This window comes from Lepisma saccharinum, chromosome 29, assembly GCF_977018435.1.
Source record: "Lepisma saccharinum chromosome 29, izLepSacc3.1, whole genome shotgun sequence".
Lineage (NCBI taxonomy): Eukaryota > Metazoa > Arthropoda > Insecta > Zygentoma > Lepismatidae > Lepisma > Lepisma saccharinum.
The window spans coordinates 17,383,160-17,409,358 of NC_139257.1; the positions used below are offsets into that span (position 1 = coordinate 17,383,160).

Genomic DNA, 26,199 nt, shown 5'->3' on the forward strand with positions numbered 1-26,199 from the left:
CTAAAGGAACGCCACTATCTTCTTAGTGAAATTATGTGGTGTTGAATGAATGTTGCTTGTTTTCATGTTATGCGAGGGAATTAATTGAAAGCGTCCGCAGATGCATCGTGGGCCCTGTAGGTAGGAACTTTACTTTTCGCAACTTTTAACGGTAACTTTTAACTGTTACTTTAAACTGCTTACGAGTGGCAAAATGACACGATAAGCACAATTTTTCGTTATAACTCTGGAAATACCACATTTTGCACATATTCTGTGAAAAAATCGCCACGTGAGTTTAAGGTGTTTGATAATATTCTGGAAAGTAGTATTTTATGAATGCAATAGTCATAATTGATGTACATAGTGACAGCTATATTGCACGGTTTTATTTAGCATTATTTTCTTCTAACAATCAAGGCTCTATTGTACATTGGGATCTAATACTATTGCTCGGCAAATTGTCCATGACTATTTTCATTAATTTTTCTCTTACATCTTATGTGTTTTCAAGCGATAGATTTTTATGTATGCTGGTGCAGAAATTGTCAACAGCTTGTTTTGAGTTTTCTTTAATTCTTGAAGCTCTTATTGGGTCAAATAAAGTGCACGAACATAGTGATGGACAATTTGCACGGTAATACTCATGGGTCACACTGTAAACATGACGTATCAGCTTGCAATCTGAAGTCATATTTCTGTACTACAAGCTCATATCTGAAAATAACTAATTACTAGGCCAAATGTCAGTCTCAGGTGACTTAAATATCATCTCTTCAATTTGCTGTACGATCATTAATTTGGATGTGGTTGGTTTAGAAGCTACTCACTACATATCTAAGAATAATTTTGAAACTACCTACATTTCAGACAGATAAATATTATTGCACTGACACAAAGGCAAATACAAAATATATTCTTTATTTCTCGGACGTTGAAATGCATACAAAAATATAACAAAACTTCATACGATTTCCACCTATGGTGTAATGTAAGAAACTAAATATTAAGTCGGTACGTTGTCATATATGGATCCTTGGGATAGTTTCTTCGCTTTTTCTTCAGGATAAATTACACTGTTACTAGTAAAGTGGATTTTCACTGGCTGAAACGTGAATGAAAAGAACATAAGAATAATGCAAATTAATTGATAGTAATTAAAAGATAGCGTAGACCTTAGACCAGAATGATTTATGATAAGCAATGTGTAATATATCTTTCCTGCCAATCCATACCAAATGATCCAGCACTAGTTGCCTGACCATTTTTTAGAAAATTCATTTCTTGTTGTTGTTGGAACCCCTATGCAAGGCTAGTTCAAAACAAGCATTATTTCATTTTTCTGCTTGATCTCGTTTTAAAATGGCGGCCATTTTTGTTTCATGGCTTCCGACACTTTTGACCTTTGCAAACAGTTGTGTTATATTTGATGACTCCGCTAAGAAAATGATAGAAAGCTGGCGGTAAACAACATTGTTTTCAATATATTTCAAGCTACATATTATGTCCTGTGCGTTTTTTCTACCTTTAGTGCAAATGGCTGAAATATAGGGTCAAAAGTGATATTCGCTCTTCAACAAGAATCAAAGTTTAGAAATTTTTAGCATGTGAGAACCTTAATATTAGAACTGTAATGTTTTAGAAGGAAGATATACATCCAATGTCTTAGCAGAAAATATTCGGATCGATAAGGTCTCACTTACCTGTAAAATTCATATCGTTAAAGTATCGATATGATATAGCCTACATGTTAATGTATGCGTCAGAGAAAAACCTTTAAAAGGCATTAAGAAAAAGTTAAAATATTAGTGCATATTTGTTCATGTATATTTTATCATTTTACACATATAGATTCATTCTAATATTACTTTGTTTGGATCAAGGACATTTCCGAGAAGGGTCCAATCTCTTACCTTATACAGGGTGTACATAAAGAATATAGCAGAGTAGTGCAGGTGCCCCGGTTCTAAATAATCTTTTGAGGCTCGAATCATCATTTGAGGCTCGTCGTAGCCTTTTATGATGTATATTTTGAGGGCACAGAGTTGGCAACACTGTGGGCCCACTGTAGCCTTTTATGAGGGGGGTCTATTGCCCTCTGTTTACATCTGGCAACACTACCGTAGATTTTTTGACAGTGTTGTTAACCTACTGGGTTTTTTCACTGTAAATTTTCATCAAAGGGCCTGAGGGGTCCATGTATTTTTTATGTCTGGCAATACTATTGGGGGGCTAGTGTTGGCAACACTGTGGGTTTTTACTGTAGCCTTTTATGAGGGGGACCTATTGTCCCCTTTTTATATTTGGCAACTCTATTGGATGTTTTTTTTTTGAGGCTTGGGTTTTACCAACCCATCCGAAGAAAATTCCACTATATGATCTTTTACTGGCTAAGCTAACCTACAAATAGAAATTGGCAACACCGACGAGTCTTGAATTATCATTTGAGGCTCGAATCATCATTTGATGCTCGAAATCATTATTTGAGGCTCGAAATCATCATTTGATGCTCGTCGGTGTTGCCAACCCACTCTACAAAAATTCCACTATATGATATTTTGAAGCCTTTCACGGTGTATGTTAACCTCACAAGCAGTGTTGCCAACTCGGGGCGAGGCGTAGCCTTTTATGGTGTATGTTAACCCTACCAGCAGTGTTTCCAACTCGTCGTAGCTTTTCACGGTGTATACTTTTTACACGCGCGCGCGTGTATTGTGACGAATGCACTCTCTCATCCTTGAAGGATGAATGCATCTTATCGTAATTTTCCAACTGTGGGACCAAATGTTTATATATCGTGACCTTTGTAAACCTTTTTCGGGAACAATGTGTCGCACACACACACGCGCGCGCGCGTGCCTGTATTGTGACGCAAGCAAACAAAAAAAAACTTTGCCTGTCATTACAAAAAAAAACTTTGACCGTATTCTTAAATAACTAACAAGGACAATGAATCTTTTTGGCTTCCGCAAACAGATCAACATGGAGACTGCACCGCCAAATTTCAATAACCTCTTACCTTCCGTATTATCTAAACTCAATGGTTTACTGATTGTTCATCTCAACAGCATTTGGACGAAACTGAATGACGATGTGGGCAAGATGTTTTATGTTTTTAATAACAATTTACATTTCTACGAAATTCCGATCGACGGGAAACTTCAAATCACCGTGAATCCGGAAAACGCAGGCGAAATCAAAATTTCTACCGGCAAGAATATTTTTCGAATCAAGCACGACAAGATGCTTTCTAACATTACGTACGATGTTTCTGCAGGAGATTATCTTTACATGGAACTTCTCGGAGATTACGACAAACTCATTCCTCTCTTTGTAGAATTACGAATCGTCTATCCTATTATAAATAACCGTTAACCAAAAATGCCTAACGACATTTTCGGCAACACCAAGCGTGTAGACCACGCAGAAGAGATTCTCATGTTGGACATTCGAGTTAAGAAGTTGAGGACTGATTTGATTGCTTTGCAGGAGACCTTAAACAAAAGTTTAGAGTCGGAAATCGCTACGCTCCAAACGCAATGTCTCGACCCCATTCTGAAAATCGATTCCGAACTGAAGACGCTGATAAAAAATTATGTCGACGTACCTTCTTACGACAACGTTCAAAATATACAGTTGAGCGTGGATTCGCTTCAAAATGATTTGGCCAAATTACAGCAATTTCAATCGAAAAATGAAGATTTGGAAAAATTGAAACTCGAAATCGAAGAACGAACTTCCGCAATAGAAAAGAATTTCTCTGAACTTCAAACCGTCGTGAACGATATAGACGCAGAACGCTTGCATGTCGTTGTTTCCAAATTACAAGAAGAATTCACCAGCACGTTGGAAGAAATTAAATCCAAGTTGCAGACTTTGGAAGATACAATGACGAACCTACCATCGTCGGACGAACTGCAGGTCATCGGTAAAAGCGTCGCGAACATAAAAATTCAATTGGAGGCCTATCAAGATTTCGAACACATTCAAACCACCATCGCCACGCTTCAGGCGTCCTTGGAATTGATCAACGAAGAAATTAAAAATATTCACGCTGAAGCGAGAGCGTTGACGAGCATTCAAGACACGTTAAGCACGGTTCAGCAGAAGATCGAATATTTAGAAAATTTGAACGTCGAAACGAATCTCGCTCAATTTCATCACGTACTCGACAACATACAGGGTGACTTGGAATCGTTACGGACGAGCGTGCCTTCGAGCGAAGATTTGGAAAAATTGAAAACGGCGGTGACGGCACTATCCGATTCGAACGACATCAAAAGTTCATTGAGCGATCTCGAGAGTAGGGTGGCCAATCTCCCCACCTCCAAAGAATTGCACGCTTTGAAAAGAAACATATCTCGAATGCTAAAACGACTAGAAACGGAAACGGCGAACGTGGAACAGATTCGAGACGAAATTAGTTCGCTGGTGTCGACGCTGCCCACTTCGCAGAGCGTCGCCGACCTTCACACGCAGTTTACAGAGATGCGAAGGATCGTGAACGATCTTACCGAGAAGAGCTCGAAATTGAATCAAGTCGAGAACCTTCAGAACATTGTCGTCAACATCAGAGATCAAGTTGGAGTGCTGGAATCCACGCAGGAATCGACGCTGGCCTCTTTCGGTGCCAAGTTGCAAGAACTCAACGAAAACTACAAGCAGTTGAACGTGGAAGTGAAAATCAAACCGTCGTTTTCTGCCGTAACGGATGCCATAATCGAGCATTTGCTGCCCATCGAAAATAAACTCGGACAAGTTCACAGTAATCTGCTCGGCGTCGACACTAAATTCGCCAAATTGTTCACCTTGCAAGCCATCGAAATCAACAGCGTTCCCAATCAACAGAGAATCTCCACGTTCGTCGAAGGTAACAAACTGTACATGTTGCATCCTTATCATCCGTACTACAAGTTTCTCCTCGATGGCACGATTCAGATAAACGAATTTTCGTACTGGTCTCACGGCAGAAAAGCTAGCGTTCCCACCATGACTTTGATATCGAATCGTGGTGTCCAGAAAGCAGGAAACATTCCTCTGGCACGTTGGAACGAAACGCGCAACATATATGAAATACACGAAGACGAAGATCTTACCGTTTTCGACGTGAGTGCCGGCGATAAGCTGATCATTCAAAACACGAGCGAAGTGCCACCCTCTTTGAATCCCATCACGCTTGTGCTTCTCTTGAAACGTAATCTCTAAAAAAAAAAATGTCTAGGCAAGCCATCGTCGAAGAATTGCATAAACCTGCACGCCGCAACTACGAACGTTTGGCTGTGGTAACCAAGGGCATCGACGACCTCTGGCAAAGTGACCTCGTGGAGATGAGTAGCGGCAATTTGAAAAACGTACATAAATTGAACAAGGGCAACAAGTACCTCCTCACCGTCATAGACACATTTTCGAAATTCGCATGGGCTCTACCTTTGAAGGCGAAAACGGGAACATGCGTCACGGAAGCATTCAAATTAATTTTTCGCGAAAGCGGCGGCAGACAACCACGGTTTCTGCAAACGGACAACGGTAAAGAATTTTACAACGCCGTATTCCAAAAGTTTATTCAAAAACACAAGATGCAATCGAACCTTGAAAACACACATGTGGAAACGATTCACGCTTCGGGGAAATTACAAATGGGTCGACATCCTGCCGGAACTCGTCGACACCTATAATGATACGGTACACAGAACGATAGGCATGAAGCCAGCTGACGTTACCAAGTCTGACGAGCAGCGTTTAATTTCTACAGTTTACTGTCCAAAGTACACACCCACGACAAAAAAAGCTAAATACAAAATTGGAGACCGGGTGAGGATCAGCAAATTCAAACGCACCTTCGAGAAGGGATTCACAAAAAATTGGAGCACGGAACTCTTTACGGTGGTTCGAGTTCTACCCGGAAACCGACACACGTATATAATAAAAGATAGTAGCGGCGAGATTTTGAAAGGAAGATTTTACGAAGAGGAACTCTCTAAAACAAAACACCCCGACAGGTACCTCATCGAGAAAGTATTGCGTAGGAAAGGTGACAAACTGTTTGTCAAATGGCTGGGACTTCCGGAAAAGAGTTGGATCGACGCGAACGAAGTGATCTTGTGAGTACGTGGAACGTGGTGAAGCGTCTACCGGATCCGGAAAGTCAAACGAGAAAAAAAAAGAACGGCAAGTTGCTTCCCGACAGCATCCGCTGTCTGATCGTAGGTCCTTCGGGGTGTGGGAAAACGACACTGCTCGTGGACAATTTTCTCCTCGCACCGAATTGGTTAGATTGGAAGAACAGGCACCTGTACGTGTTCTCGAAAAGTTTGGAGCAATCCAAATACCAGCAACTGATGAAACTGTACGATGGTCTGGACATTGCAACGTTCGCCTCGGAAATAAAACCACTCGACGATTGTCGTGAAAATTCAGTCGTCGTGTTCGACGACGCCATCCTGGAAAATCAAAATGAAATTCGCAACTTTTTCACGCAAGGTCGTCACAAAGGAATGGATTGCTTTTACCTAGCTCAAACGTTTTCCAAAATTCCAAAACAGTTAGTACGCGACAACGCTAATTTCATATGTTTGTTTCGTCAAGATCACACCAACCTCAAGCACGCGTACGATGACTACGTAGGCGGAGACATGAACTACAATCAATTTTCGGAACGCTGCTGCTCTACTTGCTGGAACGGTGACGATTTCGGATTCGCGACGATCGACATGACGAGGAAACCCAACGACGGAAAATACAGAAACAAAATCAACGACTTTCTAAACGTTGCAACGTTGTGAGAAACGACGTGTATAAATAACGTCATGACGAAACGAAAAATCGAAGACGAAAATCTCAAGCTTCGCGATTACCTCGCGAAACGCTTCAAAGGTTGGAAATCCGAGAATCGCGGATTCTACGAAGAGAAGAAACGTCAGGATCAACCCGTGATCGATGCCATCAGCGGTCTAGGTAAAGAAATTAAAAGTGTCACGGAACAAAATAAAAATTTGATCAACGAACTCGTACCGCTCGCAGCTAAAAGTTACGCCGTACCCACGCCTATTTCGAGCATTCCTTCGACGCCGTTCGAACTGAAGGATGCACCGGCACGACGTCGAGCCATAGGCAGCACGTCTTCGGATAAAATCGAGTTGGGACCTTTGGCACGAGACTACCTGAGCACGGGGAAATTCGACAAGGATGAAGTGTTCGGATTGTATCCCAGCATGGAAACCAGCGAAGGCGGCGGTGTGGTGTGGAAGATTGGGAAATCGAAGGTGACCTTCGAAGGCAACGACATTAAAGTCAATTTAGGCGACAAGGATAGTTGGAACAGGTATCCGGGTACGGTGGGACTGTGGGAACTCGTCGCCAAAAAGCAGCCGAAAGATTACACCGACGAAGATTACCAAAGTTACAAGGAAATTCTGATCATGACGGATGCCTTGTACCAGAACAACGACGCCTCGCAGAATAGGGTGAAATCGAGCAGCGGCGAGAAGTACAGGAATCTCATCAAACCGATTTGGAACCAGGTCAAAACAGGCAGCGGCGTCAAACGCTACAACACGTTACCCAAAGAATTCGTTTGGGTGGACGACGTTAGGAAACTCGTGGACCGATTGTTGGTGATAGCCGGCGAAGGGAATGCAGGCAACCGTAATTTCTACAACGAGAAGGTTGGCATCGTGGACATGATCAGCACGAAACTTTCCAACTTCATCGTGAACGACGACAAGGGCATAGGTTACCTGATCAAAATCATCAACACGCTGCCTCCGAAATTTTGGAACGTGGCCGAAGGAAAGGGACTCGTGAATGACATCATCAACAAGTTACCTTTCGAGATGCATCTACCTGGCTACCAGTACTGCGGACCGGGTACCAAACTCGAGAAAAGATTGGAGAGAGGAGACAAGGGTGTGAATCCGTTGGACGCGGCATGCAAAGATCACGACATCGCCTACAACACCACGCAGACGGATCTGGACGCATGTCACGAAGCAGACAAAAAATTGGAACATGCAGCTTTCGAAAGGTTCGTGAGCAGAGACGCATCGCTGGGTGAACGGGTCGCCGCACTGGGTACCACCATCGCCATGAACACGAAACAAAAATTGGGGTGGGGTATATAAATAACATACCGTAAAAAAAACTACACAAGAAAAAATCTCAGAATATATATATAAATAACATACCGTGAAAATAACACATAGAGCATCAACATGAAGCCCAAGGGTGTCGTGTACCAGATACCATACTCCAATCTAAAAAATCTAGGTGCTCTCGATGGGTTACTCACCAAGAAACAACGCGAGAAGAAACGTTCTTGCTTGTCGAAAGGACACGGAATGAAATTACTGCTCAGCACACCTCAATTGAAAAGATTGCAGCGTTCGCGGAAACAGCAAAAGATCGGAGGTTTCATATTCAGCATCCCCGCCATCCTGGCAGCATTGGGGGCCGTGGGAAGTTTGGCCGGTGGAAGTGCCGCCATCGCGAAAACCGTCATCGACTCGAAGAAGAACAAGGCCGAGTTGGAAGAACAGAAACGTCACAACCTGGCCATGGAGAAGAAAGGGGGGAAGGGCGTGATGAAGAAGTTTAAAAAAAAGAAACAACAGCACTCACCAACCGAGACATTGAATCTCTGATCGGACCGTTACAAATCAAACACTTCAGAGGAGTTTTCATGTCCGACTCGTTACCTTCAAGCGTTAAAAGAAGAGAATGCGGAGTAGTCAACTTGGACGGTCAAGAAAATCCAGGCACGCATTGGATATGTTACCACAAAAATGATGATAAAGCATTCGTTTTCGATTCTTTCGGAGGTGTTCCACCTACAAATTTAATTCATTATCTGAAAACGAACAAAACCTCTATATACTACAACGACGAACGCATTCAAAATTTCGGAGACGTGAACTGCGGTCATCTCTGCCTCTCCGTGCTCGCGTTTCTCTCTAAAATAAATAACCCTACGATCGAGGATTTCCAGAAAGCATTGTGGAACCTCAAACAGCATCACTAGGATGGGCGTGTTCCATCTCACGAGCGAATCTTCAATCTTGAAACTCACGCTGCACGACGACATCGTCTATCCTAAATCCGTGGCTCTGCGTGCATTCTACAGCATGTACCTCATACCTAACGTCACGCAGCACAACAACAAAATTAGCGTCGGAAACGAACACATCGTCGTCACGCCAGGACAATACAATCTTTCCACTTTGCAAGCTCAATTACCCAAAGGCACATACCTTTCTCAAAATTCGGTCACGCACAGAGTGGAAATCCTATCCGCGACGGAGACCGTGGACCTGGGCACCATGGGAGAACTTTTAGGTTTCGAGAACAACCACCCAAAACTCGAAGCTGGCATCAAGCACGTAGCAACCAACATTCCTAAATTCTTGGCCATAGAGACTCTGAACGTACACTGCAACGTGGCGGAAGGCATGATCACGAAATCTTCGGACGGATTATTAGGAAGTCACAAGCAGACGGGAATCATAGCCACTTTCAAACCAAGTTCCGAGTTCATGGAACCGATCATCTACACGCCCTCTTCGCCGATCTATTTTCCAGTATGTCGCAACCGCATAGACGACATAGAGTTGGTGGTGACGAACGAGAAAGGAGACGTGGTGGATTTCGCAGGTGCCACTACGACGGCCATCGTGGAGATCAACGTATAATAAATAACCATACATGTAAAATGGAGCAAATCGAAAGTTACGAATTGCAATCTTTCCCTCCCAACCGTCGCACGTTCGCCAATCTGAACGAAGCGAACAGGGAGATCGAATACGACGTGGACGTAGGCGACGGGTTTATTCATCCTCACAGAGCGGACCTCTACCTTCAATTCGACGTGGTGAAGAAGGAAAGCGGAGACGCGTTTCCTGCAGCAGCAAACTTGATACTCGTGGACAACTTCGTGCCTCACCTGTTCTCGCAGGTGGAGGTGAGGAAACACAACACCGTCATCGACAGAATAGATTATCCAGGCATCACGTCGACGGCAGTGGGAACGTTGAAATTATCCAAAACGGACGCAGCGTACTACCAGGCCGGGGGATTCGAAGCCGGGACCAAAATATCGACGAGAAGTCACACGGTGCTCTTTCCCATGCGTCTGCTGCCTGGTTTCTTCTCGGACTACAAGGAGATCATGTGGAAGGGAGGACTGAGGATCACGTTTCGAAGAGCGGCCAACGACAACGACGCACTAATGCGATACGCTACTTTGGGTCCGGACGGCACCACGCCGATAGCCAACACTTTACCCGAAGCAGCGAAATGCGTCATCCGGAGCATGGAATTGAGAATGCCGGTGGTGGAATACGAAACGAACTACGCCCTCAAGTACAAAGCGGAGATCTTGAAAAGTCCGCAGGTGCCGATTCACTTTCACGGTTACCAGTGCGTGCAGAAGATGGCGTCGGGAAGTCACATGGAATTCGACGTGACGACACAGTTCAACAACATACAGTTCGACATGCCAGATTTCGTCGTAGTGCTTTTTCAGACCGGACGCGATAACGATCAGGAAAAAGATTCCAGCAAGTTCGACGACTGCAAGATCAAGAACGTTTATCTGAAGAACGGTAGGAACGAAGTGTTCCCGCGCGAGAATTACAACCTCGACATGACCAAAGACGATTACCTCAAACTTTACGAAGCTTACACGGCTTACAAACGCGTGACCGAAGGAAGCGTGGACATGTACTACGCGCCCAGCGAATTCAAAGCACGGAGACCCATGACCGTCATCAACACCACGAAAAGAAAGCAAGTGGTGGTCAACGATCGTACCAACATCAAGATTGTATGCGAGTTCCACGATGCCTTGCCTGCAGATACTCTGTGCAGTGTCATTCTTATTGCAGAGAAAACATTTGTGTATGACGTCAAGAATGAAAGAGTGACTGAGCAGTTTTAAATAAATAAAAAAAAAATAGCACACAATAAGAAATGTGGAATTTTATATATATAAGTACAAATTGCAATTAGCAGTTTCCAGAAGTTTAATTTTGCTGTGCCATGCATGCATGTAATCGAGGAAGTGGAAGTAAATTAAAATTGTTTTTTTTTTCGCATTGCCTATTACTTTTTGTTGCACTCTGGGCAGGCCTTACTAGTTTGGAGGCGATAGTGGCCCCACGGAAGTGTATGGACCCCACATTCAAGAATACACCTCTTGTCGTCGTGTGCATCCAGAGCAACTTTCCTGACAATATTAGTTGTAAGCACATGATCGACGCTTTGGATACGATGCTCTTTTTGTAGAATGGGCGATTTTGTTCTGAGGCACTCGAGGTAATCCTCAAACTTGAGGTGCTCCCGAACCACTTGCCTGCTTACACCCTTTGCCTTTTTTGTTACAGAACCCTCAGCCCGGATCGCATAGGCTTTGGCACGAAGTCCAGCAAACTCCACAATCACATCCCCGTCTTTCTCGTCCTTGAGTTTGCCGGGTATTTTTTTGTTCCGGGGCAGAATTCCATACCGGTTTAGCTGGGGATAGCCCGATGTGTCGAAGAGCTTGACAAGAGCTGGAACTTTGGCTATATCACCATACGCATCGGCCGTGCGAACATGGTACACCAAGCTGTCTGTGTCTGTGTAGAGGAGCGAGATATTGTGGTTGTAGTGTGCACGTAGTATGCCGTAATATGTCTCGAACATGCACAACTTGCTCAGATCCAAAACTGCAGCTCCCACATAGATGGGCTTGTTGAGTAGCACCCCGCCCCGGTTCATGTGAATCAGAGACATCTGTTCGTTGTAAATTGTTCGAGACCTGAACAGCGGGCTTGCAACAAGTCGACGACACTGTGTTTTCTTCGTCACCAACCTCACATCAACGCGATTTCGCACATTCTCCATGGTCTTCCCAAATACCGCATTGTTCATTAATTTGAAAAAATCGCGATCAAGTTCCGAAGTGGCATCAGTGCGATGTTTGGTGTTCAGTTCGATGTACGGCTTCAACCATGGAGACTGCCTGAACAAGAGCACGTGGTTAACTGCTTTGACCGAGACCCCTTGCTGCATTAACCACTGGAGGTTCCGGTAGTGTAGCACATAACGCTTTTTGGGCTCCAAGTCCATGACGAGCTTCGGTTGATCCGAGCCAGGTGGGCACTTGAATTCCGGAGCAGGCGAGAGGTCACAGAATGTATCCTGCAGCTTCTCGGGGAAGTCAAGGTCCACCTCGGCAAAAAACCCAAACTCGTCGCACTCTTTTTCGATTTCGTGGTATAAAGGATCAGCCCACTCAAACTGTCCTGTTGGGAGTGGCTGCATCATGGAGTGCCCGTAAAGATTATTCACGTCAGTGTACATGATGTAGCTTGATGGTTGGGAGGGGTCGTAACCAGTGGCCATGTGGTGATTGTTGGCGTGTGCGAAGCGTTGCGACACTTGGACCATGCCGCCCCGGATAGCTCTCTCGATGAAAAGCATGATATCAACATCGGAGATAAGTGAAAGTTTAACTTTAGTCAGCAGGAGCATGGCCGACCATGCCAGTCCAGGAAGGCTGTAAAAATATACAGGGTCCAGGTTGTAAATTTTTATCGCAGTCGCCCGAAACGCCTGGAACACATCGGCAAGAAGCGTCACATCAAGCTTCAGGTATGCATCGTGGTAATCACCAAAAGTTCGGCAACCCAACTTGACCCACATAGACTGAGCATGCTTGTACTCCTCGTCGGTAATACCTGAACCTCTCAGCTGGCTGTAGAACTTATCCTGGGGAGGCAGCAACTCTTCTTCGAACTTGGAAGGGTCGGTGACGTATTCGTAGGGGTAGACCCCTTTACGTCTGATGAGTGCGACATCTAAGTTCGGGAAACTTGATGTGGTAATGGCTAGTTGGTCGTCTCTGAGCTTCCCAGCAAGAGCATCGAGGCTTGCCTGGAGGAACCTCAGAGAGTCGAGGAACCGAAGCTCGATGCTGCTGCTTGAGTCGGGGATCGGCACCCACTTGCTGATGCTAATATAACGCTCCTCGTTTTGTGCCAGGACATTGATTCTCGCATTGTCGTACCCTAGATGTGTGACCAAGTGATGGAAATCATATCCCGAGCCATTGTGAAAAAAGACCGGTATGAAGCGCGGGTCCCTGGCTCTCAAGTTACATCTGTTGCACCACGGGCCAATGTAGCTTCCGGTCCCATAATGGTCATGGTGGTGGACCTTTTTGTTATCGTCAGTGAAGACCGAGTTGCAAACAGGACAATTTAGAGCTATTTCGTGCTGATGCTTGTTTTTGGGAGACAGAGGCAGCATGGGCTTGGGGGCCAACAGCACCTTCCCTATCTTGATGGCTTCCTGTTGCATTCTCTCCAGGAAGTGTTTGACCGGGTCGGGACCGCGATACACATAGGGCTCGGAGGCAATATGTTGGTCTCGCCACACCACAACATAGGAGTAACTCGAGGCCTCGTGGATTTGGAAAGGAATGGTAGAGGATGTTTCGGGGTTGGGCTCGCAGTTAGACAGAGGTTGAAGAAAGGCCTCGAAGTCTGCTACAATATAGGCAGGATGCTTCACCATAGCACTGTGCATGCGAAAGCACTCTACTGCACCAGGTTCGGGCAGGATAGTTCGTGCAGGCTTGTTGGTACCACAGTAGAGCATGTGGCGAGCTAGCTTCTCAGCAGCAATGTTGGGTCCTCTGATGCGCCGGTAATCCTGCTGTTCTCGATTATGAAATGTAGACAAGCACCTGCGACACACCTCGACGTGGTGACTATCACTGCTCCGTTGGGTCGAAACAAGCCGAGAGAGGGAACGGATAAGGGTGTAATGGTGATGGGTTTCGTCCTTGATGAGCAGGAGGTTGATTTCTCGTACCTCGTTGTTGTTGCTCACGTTGCTCACCCGGATGGGGTGGACCTCATGTTTGTTCTCGGTGAGACCGTAAACATTGATGGCTAATTGCAGGCCCAACAAGTCACGAGCACGAACCTCAAACTTGTGAATATGCGAGACTTCTACAGGGTAGGCAATCCCGGCTATTGCATCCTCCAGTTCCGACTCATACTGCTTGTAGTGTGAAACATAGCGTGGACTGTTTTCCCAAGGTATAGGGTGCAATGCTGCCAGCACCGACCAGAGGAAGCATTTGGTGTCTTTGTTCTGAATATTGAGAACAGCTTTCCTTGCTTCAACCTCGGGTGGCAGGGCAATATAGCTAGACCCTGCCAGTGGCAGGGACTTGCTAAGTTTCAGACGAAGTTCGTGGGGGTCGCCACACAGCGAACCGCCCGAGCCTTCAGCCTGATGCTCCTCGTGCTTTGCCACAAGCTCCTCGACAAACTTGTCGTAGATGCTGTCGAGGTCAGTGACATCTGCCTGATGCAGTGTTTTTGCTTTTGTGGCATGGAAGAATTTATATATTTCATCAGACGGTTTCTTATACTTGCAGCATAGCACAGCATAGAATTTAGTGGAGTGTGTGGCCAATGCATCGTTGAGGATGGATATTATCTTAGCTCGCGCGCTCTCCAGAAAACTACGCACATCGCAGAAGCTGTCTGATGTTATGTCAAAGTCTTCTAATAAATGCTCAAACGCAAACCGGTCTGCTTTTTTCGCCAGCTTGACGCGTTTGGCAGGTGGCGATGCATCGAGGGAGGTTACTTCTACCTTTCGCTTGGCTTGGCAATAGTAATATTTTTTCCACACTTAGAGCACAGTTTGGTCGCACATATTCGCTTTCCCGGCACACAAATACGACAGTGTCTTTGAAAATTTTTACTTGACACAGCAATTTGGCACGTAGGGCAATTTTTTACAGAACGCATAATGCAGAGATTTTTTGGGGGTATGTTATTTAATACCTAATACTGTGCAATGCAAAATATAATTGTTAATTTTTTTTAAAAAAAAATCTATTTTTGAAATATTCTCTATGGCCTTACTTGGGTTTTTCCGCCAAATTATATGCTTCTAGTCTCCTATACTTTGGTGGAGCCCGTTCAGGTTCTATCCCCCCCCGTTATGTGGGTTCCTTTGTTAATTTAGTAAAGGTGAGATTTAGACAGCCAATAGAAATCTTGCTTACTTAAACCAATCAGAAAACACCACGTATAAATTATTAGCCAATCAAAATCTCTGTTTTTTACTCGAGACACTAAGCCAATCAGAAAACAACACAACTGATATGACATCATTATATTACGTAATAACTTGTCACCTAAACACTACAGCTCACAGGTTGGTAAAATCTGACATGAAAGCAGATAATACGCTTAAGTCTTATTTATATATAATTTTCACGGACGTACAATATTGTCAACAGTATCATATTTGAGCAGGTCGCTTGTCACCTAAACACTACAGCTCATAGGTTGGTAAAATCTGACATGAAAGCAGATAATACGCTTAAGTCTTATTTATATATAATTTTCACGAACGTACAATATTATCAACAGTATCATATTTGAGCAGGTCGCTTGTCACCTAAACACTACAGCTCACAGGTTGGTAAAATCTGACATGAAAGCAGATAATACGCTTAAGTCTTATTTATATATAATTTTCACGGACGTACACTATTGTCAACAGTATCATATTTGAGCAGGTCGCTTGTCACCTAAACACTACAGCTCACAGGTTGGTAAAATCTGACATGAAAGCAGATAATACGCTTAAGTCTTATTTATATATAATTTTCACGGGCGTACAATATTATCAACAGTATCATATTTGAGCAGGTCGCTTGTCACCTAAACACTACAGCTCACAGGTTGGTAAAATCTGACATGAAAGCAGATAATACGCTTAAGTCTTATTTATATATAATTTTCACGAACGTACAATATTATCAACAGTATCATATTTGAGCAGGTCGCTTGTCACCTAAACACTACAGCTCACAGGTTGGTAAAATCTGACATGAAAACAGATAATACGCTTAAGTCTTATTTATATATAATTTTCACGAACGTACAATATTATCAACAGTATCATATTTGAGCAGGTCGCTTGTCACCTAAACACTACAGCTCACAGGTTGGTAAAATCTGACATGAAAGCAGATAATACGCTTAAGTCTTATTTATATATAATTTTCACGAACGTACAATATTATCAACAGTATCATATTTGAGCAGGTCGCTTGTCACCTAAACACTACAGCTCACAGGTTGGTAAAATCTGACATGAAAGCAGATAATACGCTTAAGTCTTATTTATATATAATTTTCACGAACGTACAATATTATCAACAGTATCATATTTGAGCAGGTCGCTTGTCACCTAAACACTACAGCTCACAGGTTGGTAAAATCTGACATGAAAGCAGATAATACGCTTAAGTCTTATTTATATATAATTTTCACGAACGTACAATATTATCAACAGTATCATATTTGAGCAGGTCGCTTGTCACCTAAACACTACAGCTCACAGGTTGGTAAAATCTGACATGAAAGCAGATAATACGCTTAAGTCTTATTTATATATAATTTTCACGGACGTACAATATTGTTAAGAGCGTCAGTTTCCGTAGAGCTCTCTTTTTCCATCTTCCCTCTATACAGTGAAGCTGTAGAAGACACAATTAGCTAACCTAGCATACAACATACTTTCCTAATTAATATGGATATTGTCACACATTCCTCTTATTTTATACTGTTGTAAATGGAAAAGATTATGTAAGGTAAATGTTTTGTACATTATAGGGAAAAAATGCAAAATATCCCCCAACTTTAATTCGATTCACCTCTGAATCGAATTTTTTACATATTCTCACGCCGCCATATGTTGTTCTATTTTGCTTCTTTTACTTGCCTTGCTTAATTAACTCTCGCTAATTAGCATTTTTTTGGAAGAAGTCAAATAGAACAACATATGGCGGTATGAGAAATATGCAAATTAAAGAATATTTTAGTAATATAAGGGCCCTAGCAATTAGCTTCGTCGACTAAGAGTACTCTTTTAAACGTCTTCAGCTAGATCGTATTACTACGCGAGGACGTTTAAAATGTTTGGGTGTTGAAAAAGTTTGACCCTACTTTTTATTTCTATTGTTTGCTAATAGATGGCGCTAATAGTACCCCCTCCCCTCCCTCTCCCCTCTTCTCCCCCCTCTTTCTCCTCCTCCTCTGCTGTATGACAAATAGCACAAACATAAAAATCAAGATTTTGGAGAGCAAAACATAAAATTTGCATGCATCTGATGTCGAACTAGGAACTTTTATTTTTCGGGGAGTCAACATTATTTTTTTACTCAGTCGTCATATAACATGAACACACGCAAATATTCACATGTGCTTTTTATTATTTTGTGTTCGGTAAGTACAAGTATATTCTTACATAAATTATTGTTTAATTTAATAAATTGTAAACTCGGAGCCTGCTATACTAACATTCCTTCTGTCTATTGAAAGCGAATGTTGCGTGCATGCGGAAATAACACAGAAAAAAAAAGCGGATGGAAGCAATTTAAAATCAGTGGAGCAAGGTTAGTATTACGAGAGCGTAAAAACATGTGCTTTCATTCAACTTCGAAAAATAAGAATAAATGTGTGCATACAGAACACATATGCTTTCTTTTCACAGTTGTAAAATCATATAAATTGTACATGAAGTAAGTTACGGGAAGGCTCTCTCTTTTATGTCTGTGTATATGTTGTACAATTAGGTACAAGTATTGTACAATTAGGTACAAATTGTTGTACAATTATTTTCCCCAGTTGTCCAGTTGGAGTTGGGGGCATAACACTGGTACTATTTGTAAGCACAGTGCTTACTCATGTATTTTGTTTAATATTTTATTTCAAATTCACTGTCAGAAACTAGTGTTGCCAGTTCCTGGATGTAGGTTTACCTACTCTGTTGGTTGTCACTGTCAAGCTTCCAGTATTCGTACAGCATAAAAAGCTATAACCCCCCTCTCAAAATATATACATTGTATACGCCAAGATGCTCAATAGCCTAGCAACACATCATGAAAAAACATGCCAAGAGAACCCAGTGGGTTTATAAGTCAGTGCTGCCAACTCCTATTTGTAGGTTAGCTTAACCTGTGAAAAATCATATAGTAGAATTTTTGTAGAGTGGGTAGGCAACACCGACGAGCCTCAAATGATAATTCAAGACTCGTCGGTGTTGCCAATTTCTATTTGTAGGTTAGCTTAGCCAGTAAAAGATCATATAGTGGAATTTTCTTCGGATGGGTTGGTAAAACCCAAGCCTCAAAGAAAAAACATCCAATAGAGTTGCCAAATATAAAAAAGGGGACAATAGGTCCCCCTCATAAAAGGCTACAGTAAAAACCCACAGTGTTGCCAACACTAGCCCCCCAACAGTATTGCCAGACATAAAAAATACATGGACCCCTCAGGCCCTTTGATGAAAATTTACAGTGAAAAAAACCCAGTAGGTTAACAACACTGTCAAAAAATCTACGGTAGTGTTGCCAGATGTAAACAGAGGGCAATAGACCCCCCTCATAAAAGGCTACAGTGGGCCCACAGTGTTGCCAACTCTGTGCCCTCAAAATATACATCATAAAAGGCTACGACGAGCCTCAAATGATGATTCGAGCCTCAAAAGATTATTTAGAACCGGGGCACCTGCACTACTTAGCAGTTTCAATTTTTTTTATTTCTCCTAGCGACGGAGTATGAGAACAAATAGTGCATTGGATGAAAGAAGAACTGTAAAAGATTTTTAAAAACACACCCGCGAACTTGTGCTTTCCCTCACTGCCGCGGGCGACGCCACTGTCGAGAAATGGCGACTCCCCAGCAAATAACATTCTATTTACCGTGGCCGCCACGTTTTCCCGACCGCACCCCACGTGATTTCTTCCATAGATGATTCGTGAAAGACCGTGTTTACGTGCCTCCACTACCGACAGATCTGACTCAATTGAGAAACGGGATTGTTTCAGCTTTCAGTCCATCACATCAGACATACTGATACGAGTGTGGCAGGAAATGGACTTCCGACTGATGTATGCCGTGTCACCAAGCGATAGCACATTGAACACTTGTAATCTACGTTGCACAAACTTGTACAGTTCTTCCTTCATGAAATGTAACATTTGTTCTCATACCCTGAAATAAATTGTTGAAACTGGTATATTATTTTGTGTACGCGCTGTGCTGTACATGCGGCACTATGCTAGGGGTTATATTATGTCAAATGAATATTGCAAGTTATAAAGAAAATTACTTACCTGGTTACTAAGTAGGGAGAGATTTACAGATTCCGGAACTTTCTTCGGGAGGAACCTGTGTATAACTGGCGACAACAACATTGGGTCGATGTCTCTTGGGTCATTGGCCCCAGTTAGAAAACTTACTATTACACCGACAAACAGGGCTGTCCCTATACCGAGAATTCCGTACCACATATAGGAGATCCTATACAGGACAAACACGTCATCGCTGAAACAATAGAAGAAACAAAATACGTTATTCTGAACTTCCAATATGGTATATATACAGGGTGACAAAGAAAGATTTTATTATTTTCGGATATTTTCTTTACGTATATTCGAGGTTTCAGAAATTTCACAAAATAACTCCGAAGAATGCCCTTTTTCCTAATTATAAACTTTCCAAGGATAATACAACATAAGTTAAGACATAAGAAAGTAATTAATGGCATGGATCAAGCCCTCATGTAACGTCATACTTTCTGTTCGTCGAATATTCTGGATGAAGCCATCTTGTGGTACTTCAGCTTCCCATTTTTCAATTCATATTAGAAAAAGAGCCAAGTTTTGAAAATTATAGAAGTAGGTCAATTGCATGTTTTGTTCTGATGTCGGAATTGCTGCATAAAGTGAATTTATTCACTTCAATCTCATACTGGGAAATTCATAAAAGTGTTTAACTATACAGATACACAGTAAACAACACTAATATCGCAACAGTAACGCATTACTGACGCAAGTGACTCAAAAGCAACGCATTACTGAAGCAAGTAACACATTACTGACGCAAATAATGCAACAGTAGCGCATTATTTACGCACGTATCGCAACAGCAACGCATTACTCACGCAGAAATCGCATTACTGACGCAAGTATTGCGACAGTAAAGCATTACTAATGCAAGTATCGCAACAGTAACGCATTAAACACAAGTATCGCAACAGCATCGCATTACTGACGCAAGTATCACAACAGCATCGCATTACTGACGCAAGTATCACAACAGCAACGCATTTCTGACGCAAATATCGCAACAGCAACGCATTACTGACGCAAATATCGCAACAGCAACGCATTACTGACGCAAATATCGCAACAGCAACGCATTACTAACGCAAGTATCGCAACAGTAATGCATTACTGACGCAAATATCGCAACAACAACGCATTACTGACGTAAGTATCCCAACAGTAACGCATTACTAACCCAAGTATCGCAACATTAATGCATTACTGCATTACTAATGCAAATATCGCAACAGCAACGCATTACTGACGCAAATATCGCCACAGTAACGCATTACTGACGCAAGTATCGCAGCAGTAATGCATTACTGACGCAAGTATCGCATTACTAACACAATTTGCACAACAGTAACACATTACTGACGCAAGTATCTCATTACTAACGCAAGTATCGCAACAGTAACGCATTACTGACGCAAGTATCGCAACAGCAACGCATTACCGACGCATGTATCACAACAGGAACGCATTACTGAGGCAAATATCGCAACAGCAACGCATTACTGACGCAAGTATCGCAACAGCAACGCATTACTGACGCAAGTGTCACAACAGTAAAGCATTACTCACGCAGATATTGCAACAGTAACGCATTTCTGACGCAAGTATCGCAACAGTAACGCATTTCTGACGCAAGTATCGCAACAGTAACGCATTTCTGACGCAAGTATCGCAACAGTAACGCATTTCTGACGCAAGTATCGCAACAGTAACGCATTACTGACGCAAGTAACGCAACAGGAAAACGTTACTAACGCAAGTAGAGCAAAAGTAACTTTTGTTTGCGTTACGTTACTCCCGAACAATGCTCCTAACCTATAAGAAGCGGCAGAGATGGATATCTTACTTGTTTTGCGCGACTGCTGATATTGTGGTGACGTTGCTCGCCTCAAACTCGTAGAGGCAGCCCTCCACGCTGACGGGCATCTTGGGGAAGGTGAGTCGATTGGAGGCGATGGCTATCTGTGTTCCCATGGAGATCCACGTCATCAGCGCTAGGCTCGCTATACCTCCACATAGAGCTCCCTAGAAAGATGGTTCAAAATTAGAGTAATGCACGGCGTTCGTATACTATGTCCCGGTAATCGACTGAGCGAGCGAACGAAAGCAAGTCTCTGCGCAGGTAGTGACTCGAGATGGCTTGACGAATGAACACGTGAGGGGGAACGGCATTCTGGATTGCGTACAGGGGGAATGTAGTTACAGCCTTTGCTTCGTTCTGCTCACGCGCTCTCCTCACCTATTCTTCCTTTATGCGCGGCCTTGCTCCAGAGGTAGCCGGGATAGGGTATAGTTGGAAATTATCTAGGCTTTTTCTTAATCCAAAGTACTGCATACACTATCATAGTATTTCAATTAAAGTGTAAATCACCAACCCTGAGACCTTCTGTAAACAAACCGTCTCACCGATTCGATGTATCACTCCGCGTCAGCTGATTCATGACCGCAACCATCTGCTGTTACACTCATAGTTCGCCGCACCTATTCATTTTATATAAGAGCCTTTGAATATGAGAACCCGCTCTCAAAACATCAGACGAATATGCAGCCGCATACATTGTTACTCTCCCGGTCATTCTCTCTTTCATAACCCTTAAAACTGCAGACACTGACACACCACTGCACTGGGATACCAACTTAACCACTTCTTTTACTGGTTTCTCAAGATACCACTGACAGAACGTTACATAAATATTGAGTAGAATGAATCTGTTTCTCACCCCTTTTCAAAGGCTGTCCTTGCTGGTGCTTTGAAAACAAGCTCGGAGAACACGGAGACCTTCCCGCAATATTATTTTTCTAAGGACAAGTCAGGCAATATTACTAAGTGGCACTACTTCCTTGCTGTTCACATGATTATTTTTAGAAAATAACCAATGTTATAAAATATCATTATGTACTCAAATCTCTAAGCTCATTGAAAGTTACAATACATATTCCTACAAAATGTTCACACTTATCTTGCCTTGCCATGTCACCAAGTTATTCTACGAAGTGCACTATATTTGGCAGAACAAAAATCGTTATTAGGATGGTTGTCAAAGTTTCCAACCGCAATAAATTTACGAACTTTCTTTGTCTTGTTTTGATCATCATCATCATCAATATATTTATTGGACTTACAGCATTACATATGGCTGTTTATGCCAATTATATATGTTATTTACATAAGATACAATTTACATAAAATCTACAAACAAATTTCAAATACACTCCTATCTATATCAAACCTTAGAAATATACATTACCATATTATATCATTTTGTCTAAAAAAATGCAAGTAAAATATATTCAATTCGCATGCAAGAAAGAAGCCAAATTTATGGGAAATGATTACTGGTGCAAAGAGTTAACCATAAAGGTGAAGCAATAAGTACAAAAGAAAGAGCATTGGTTTAAAGTGAGACGTCATTTGCCATAGTACAATTTGGCCGTTGTTTTGCCTTACATAATGAATCCTGTAACAACGCTGGATTTTCGTGTGGATTATTTTACTTCTATGAGTTTGCAATGCTTTCTGCATGCAGGTGGTTTTGTTTACAGAAGGTCTCAGGGTTGGTGATTTGAACTTTAGGTGGTGAACTTACACTTTCTCTTGGTGGTTTGAAAGTTCTCCAGCAAAATCACTGAAGCAGTCTCGTCTAGTGAATGGGGAAGGCTGCGTCGTTCTGGGTCATGTCTAACCTTACAAATTCACTGACGGTCTAACTACCGTAAAAATAAAAGATACCATGATCGTTTTGAAAGCAGTAACGACCGTTGTACAGGGTCAGTGAAGTTAGTAATAAGTTGTGGTTTATACAGCGTATATAGATACACTTGTATTTTGAATTGTATCTTCTGCAAATATGCTTTATAAAGAAGTACTAATTGAGGCGACTGTACAATTAACCGAATTGCTGTAACCTTTATGAATCAGTTTTAAAAAAGATAGTACACAAAACTGCAATGCTTATGAATTGTGACAATTAAAAGTTGTTCAAAATATTTCTCAGTATTTTGTGTATATATGCTTCCCCAATATATGCATCAACTTATCAAGAAATGTTCTTTCAAATATTCAAGAATTGCATCAGAATATGAAAAGAGATGTTACGTAATAATAAAATTAATGCAGTTCTTCATGCAAAATTGGTGCAAAATGAAAGGAAAGTTTGAATGTTGCATAATTTCCAGGATAATTTGCCACGCGGTATTTTTGCGGACCGCGTGAAATATCAAAATGCCGGGAAAGTATCGACTGATGAATTCCAACCGATACTTGTCGATACCGATACATCTTGATAAAAAAAAACTCAATATGCTGACCAAGACAGTAATTTATTTTATTATAAAACATAAAATAAACGTAACGTTTCAACCTCTAGCAAGGGCTTCTTCAGATTCTGCACGAAGTACAAATGTAACAAAATACAAAAACAGGACGATATATACAGGGTGACTGGTAATTAGATGTATTCCCTGAAAGGGGTTAAAGTAGAGACAATTTGCAATAAATTTGACCATATGATACCCCGTCCGAAAATTAGTAGTTTTCGAGATAATCGAATTTCAATGTTTTTTTTTTAAAAAATTACATTTTTCCACATAAAAAGATGAATTGAGAAAAAACTGCTCATTGTATGGAACTTATTTCAGCGTTTTCTGGTAGCTAATAAATTAGTGGTTCGTTGAAAAAAAGTTTTTCCCAAATAACAATCACATGTAAGTAACGAGTGGGTCTAAACTTACAAGTGATGATAAAAAATTGCACTCTTAGTTTACTTGGCAACGTATTAATAACAAAAATGGTATGACACGAAGCGTACAAATTACTTAAATTACTTCCTTGTGACATCTGCTATCCAACAAGGTACAAATGTTGCTGACATTCACATTTGTGTACAAGAAATAATACTTCATTCATCTTCATGTGACTGGAATCAATGAACAATACAATTAAAGAACATTACATGTCTTGTTCAAAGTGGGCACCTCCGTTACGAATGCGGGCACGCAGGTTTTTACGGACATTTGGTCTCTTAACTCGCGATGTGATGGTGTACTTGATGTGTTGACCAGCTGATGAGATGCTCTCCCTGAGCTCTTCTTGCGAGTTTACCCGTGTTTTGTCATGTGGCTCTAAATGTAAAAGTCGCAAGGCTTGAAATCGATGGGGGATCGAGCTGGGCAGTCATCATGCTGATAAATCATGTCACGTCTTGTAGCTAGAGGCACACCCTCCAACAACATTGCCATCCCGTTCCTCAAGAAATGTTCATAAGTGATGCCTTTTAAGATTTGGGGCAGGAAAAATGGCTCGATCAAATGACTGTTGATGAAGCCCATCCATACTTCTGCCTGGGTGTGAGACTGCGGCTGGATGAAAATTACCCAAAAGAAATGGATTGGCCGAGGCGGCTCGATTCCCTGGCCGGCTCGATCCCCCGATTTGAAGCCTTGCGACTTTTACATTTGGAGCCACATGACAAGACACCGGTAAACTCGTAAGAAGAGCTCAGGGAGAGCATCTCATCAGCTGGTCAACACATCAAGTACACCATCACATCACGAGTTAAGAGACCAAATGTCCGTAAAAACCTGCGTGCCCGCATTCGTAACGGAGGTGCCCACTTTGAGCAAGACATGTAATGTTCTTTAATTGTGTTGTTCATTGATTCCAGTCACATGAAGATGAATGAAGTATTATTTCTTGTACACAAATGTGAATGTCAGCAACATTTGTACCTTGTTGGATAGCAGATGTCACAAGGAAGTAATTTAAGTAATTTGTACGCTTCGTGTCATACCATTTTTGTTATTAATACGTTGCCAAGTAAACTAAGAGTGCAATTTTTTATCATCACTTGTAAGTTTAGACCCACCCGTTACTTACATGTGATTGTTATTTGGGAAAAACTTTTTTTCAACGAACCACTTATTTGTTAGCTACCAGAAAACGTTGAAAAAAGTTCCATATAATGAGCACATTGTTCTCAATTCATGTTTTTATGTGGGAAATTGTCATTTTTTAAAAAAAACAATTGAAATTCGATTATCTCGAAAACTACTAATTTTCGGACGGGGTATCATATGGTCAAATTTATTGCAAATTGTATCTACTTTAACCCCTTTCAGGGAATACATCTAATTACCAGTCACCCTGTATATACACAAACATTACTCCCCTCCAGAATATTAGAAAGTTGGAGAGAAGTGAACTGAAATGGGGGACTAAAGTTAAACAAAGAATGGAAGAAGGTGTTAGAAAGAGTGGAAAGGACAAGAGAGAAAGAGGAGAGAAGAAGGAAGAAGAATGAAAAATAAGAGCATGAGATAAAGAGTCCAACCACATTCTAGATGGAAGTAAATATGATTAGCCTTTTAGGTGAAAGTACAGTTGACAAGGGCAAGCCACCTGCTATAATGTTCCAGAACAACTTTCTAATAGTCTGGAAGGGAGTAATGTTTGTGTATATATATCGTCCTGTTTTTGTATCTTGTTACATTTGTACTTGGTGCAGAGTCTGAAGAAGACCTTGCTAGAAGGTTGAAACGTTACGTTTAGTTTATGTTTTATAATAAAATAAATTAATGCCTTGGTCAGCATATTGAATTTTTCAAATCATGGAAACAAGGTTTAATGGTGTTATAATCTTGATACATGGCAAAAAATATTATAATGTAAATAACGTCCCTTTATTGTCAATTAACAGGCAGAATTGTTAAATTTTAACGAAAAAATCTTGTAAGCTTTACGTTAACTTCTAACAACGTACCTGTGTGTCCTGTCTCGTTACAGTATCGAAGAAAAATTCTCGATCTCTGATTGATCTGCGTCACTCTTTAGTCAACTAACTGTAGAGTAATACCAATTCCAGATTTTCTCGCTTGAAGCGCGTGTTTTAAATGACTACAAAGCCAGGGGGTGCCTTCTTCATCATACCTTTTTCAAAACCTACTTTCAAACGAATACACTATTATCTTGCAGTGTCATGTTACATTATGACTTATTAAAACCATGTTATATTTTGAGCGTAGAA

General features: G+C 41.8%; 1 protein-coding gene across 1 annotated transcript in view; it reads right to left on the minus strand.

Annotated features, from left to right (window-relative positions):
- Positions 1–911: 911 nt before the first annotated feature.
- LOC145981413 (sodium-coupled monocarboxylate transporter 2-like) overlaps positions 912–26,199 on the minus strand; it is a 43,532-nt gene continuing 18,244 nt past the window's right edge. The window contains exons 6-8 of the mRNA XM_083114649.1: positions 21,024–21,202; positions 19,169–19,379; positions 912–1,084 (exon numbers count right to left, since the gene is read on the minus strand). Coding sequence (XP_082970775.1) covers positions 986–1,084; positions 19,169–19,379; positions 21,024–21,202 — 489 coding nt within the window. The 3' untranslated portion in view covers positions 912–985. The remainder of the gene's footprint in view (positions 1,085–19,168; positions 19,380–21,023; positions 21,203–26,199) is intronic.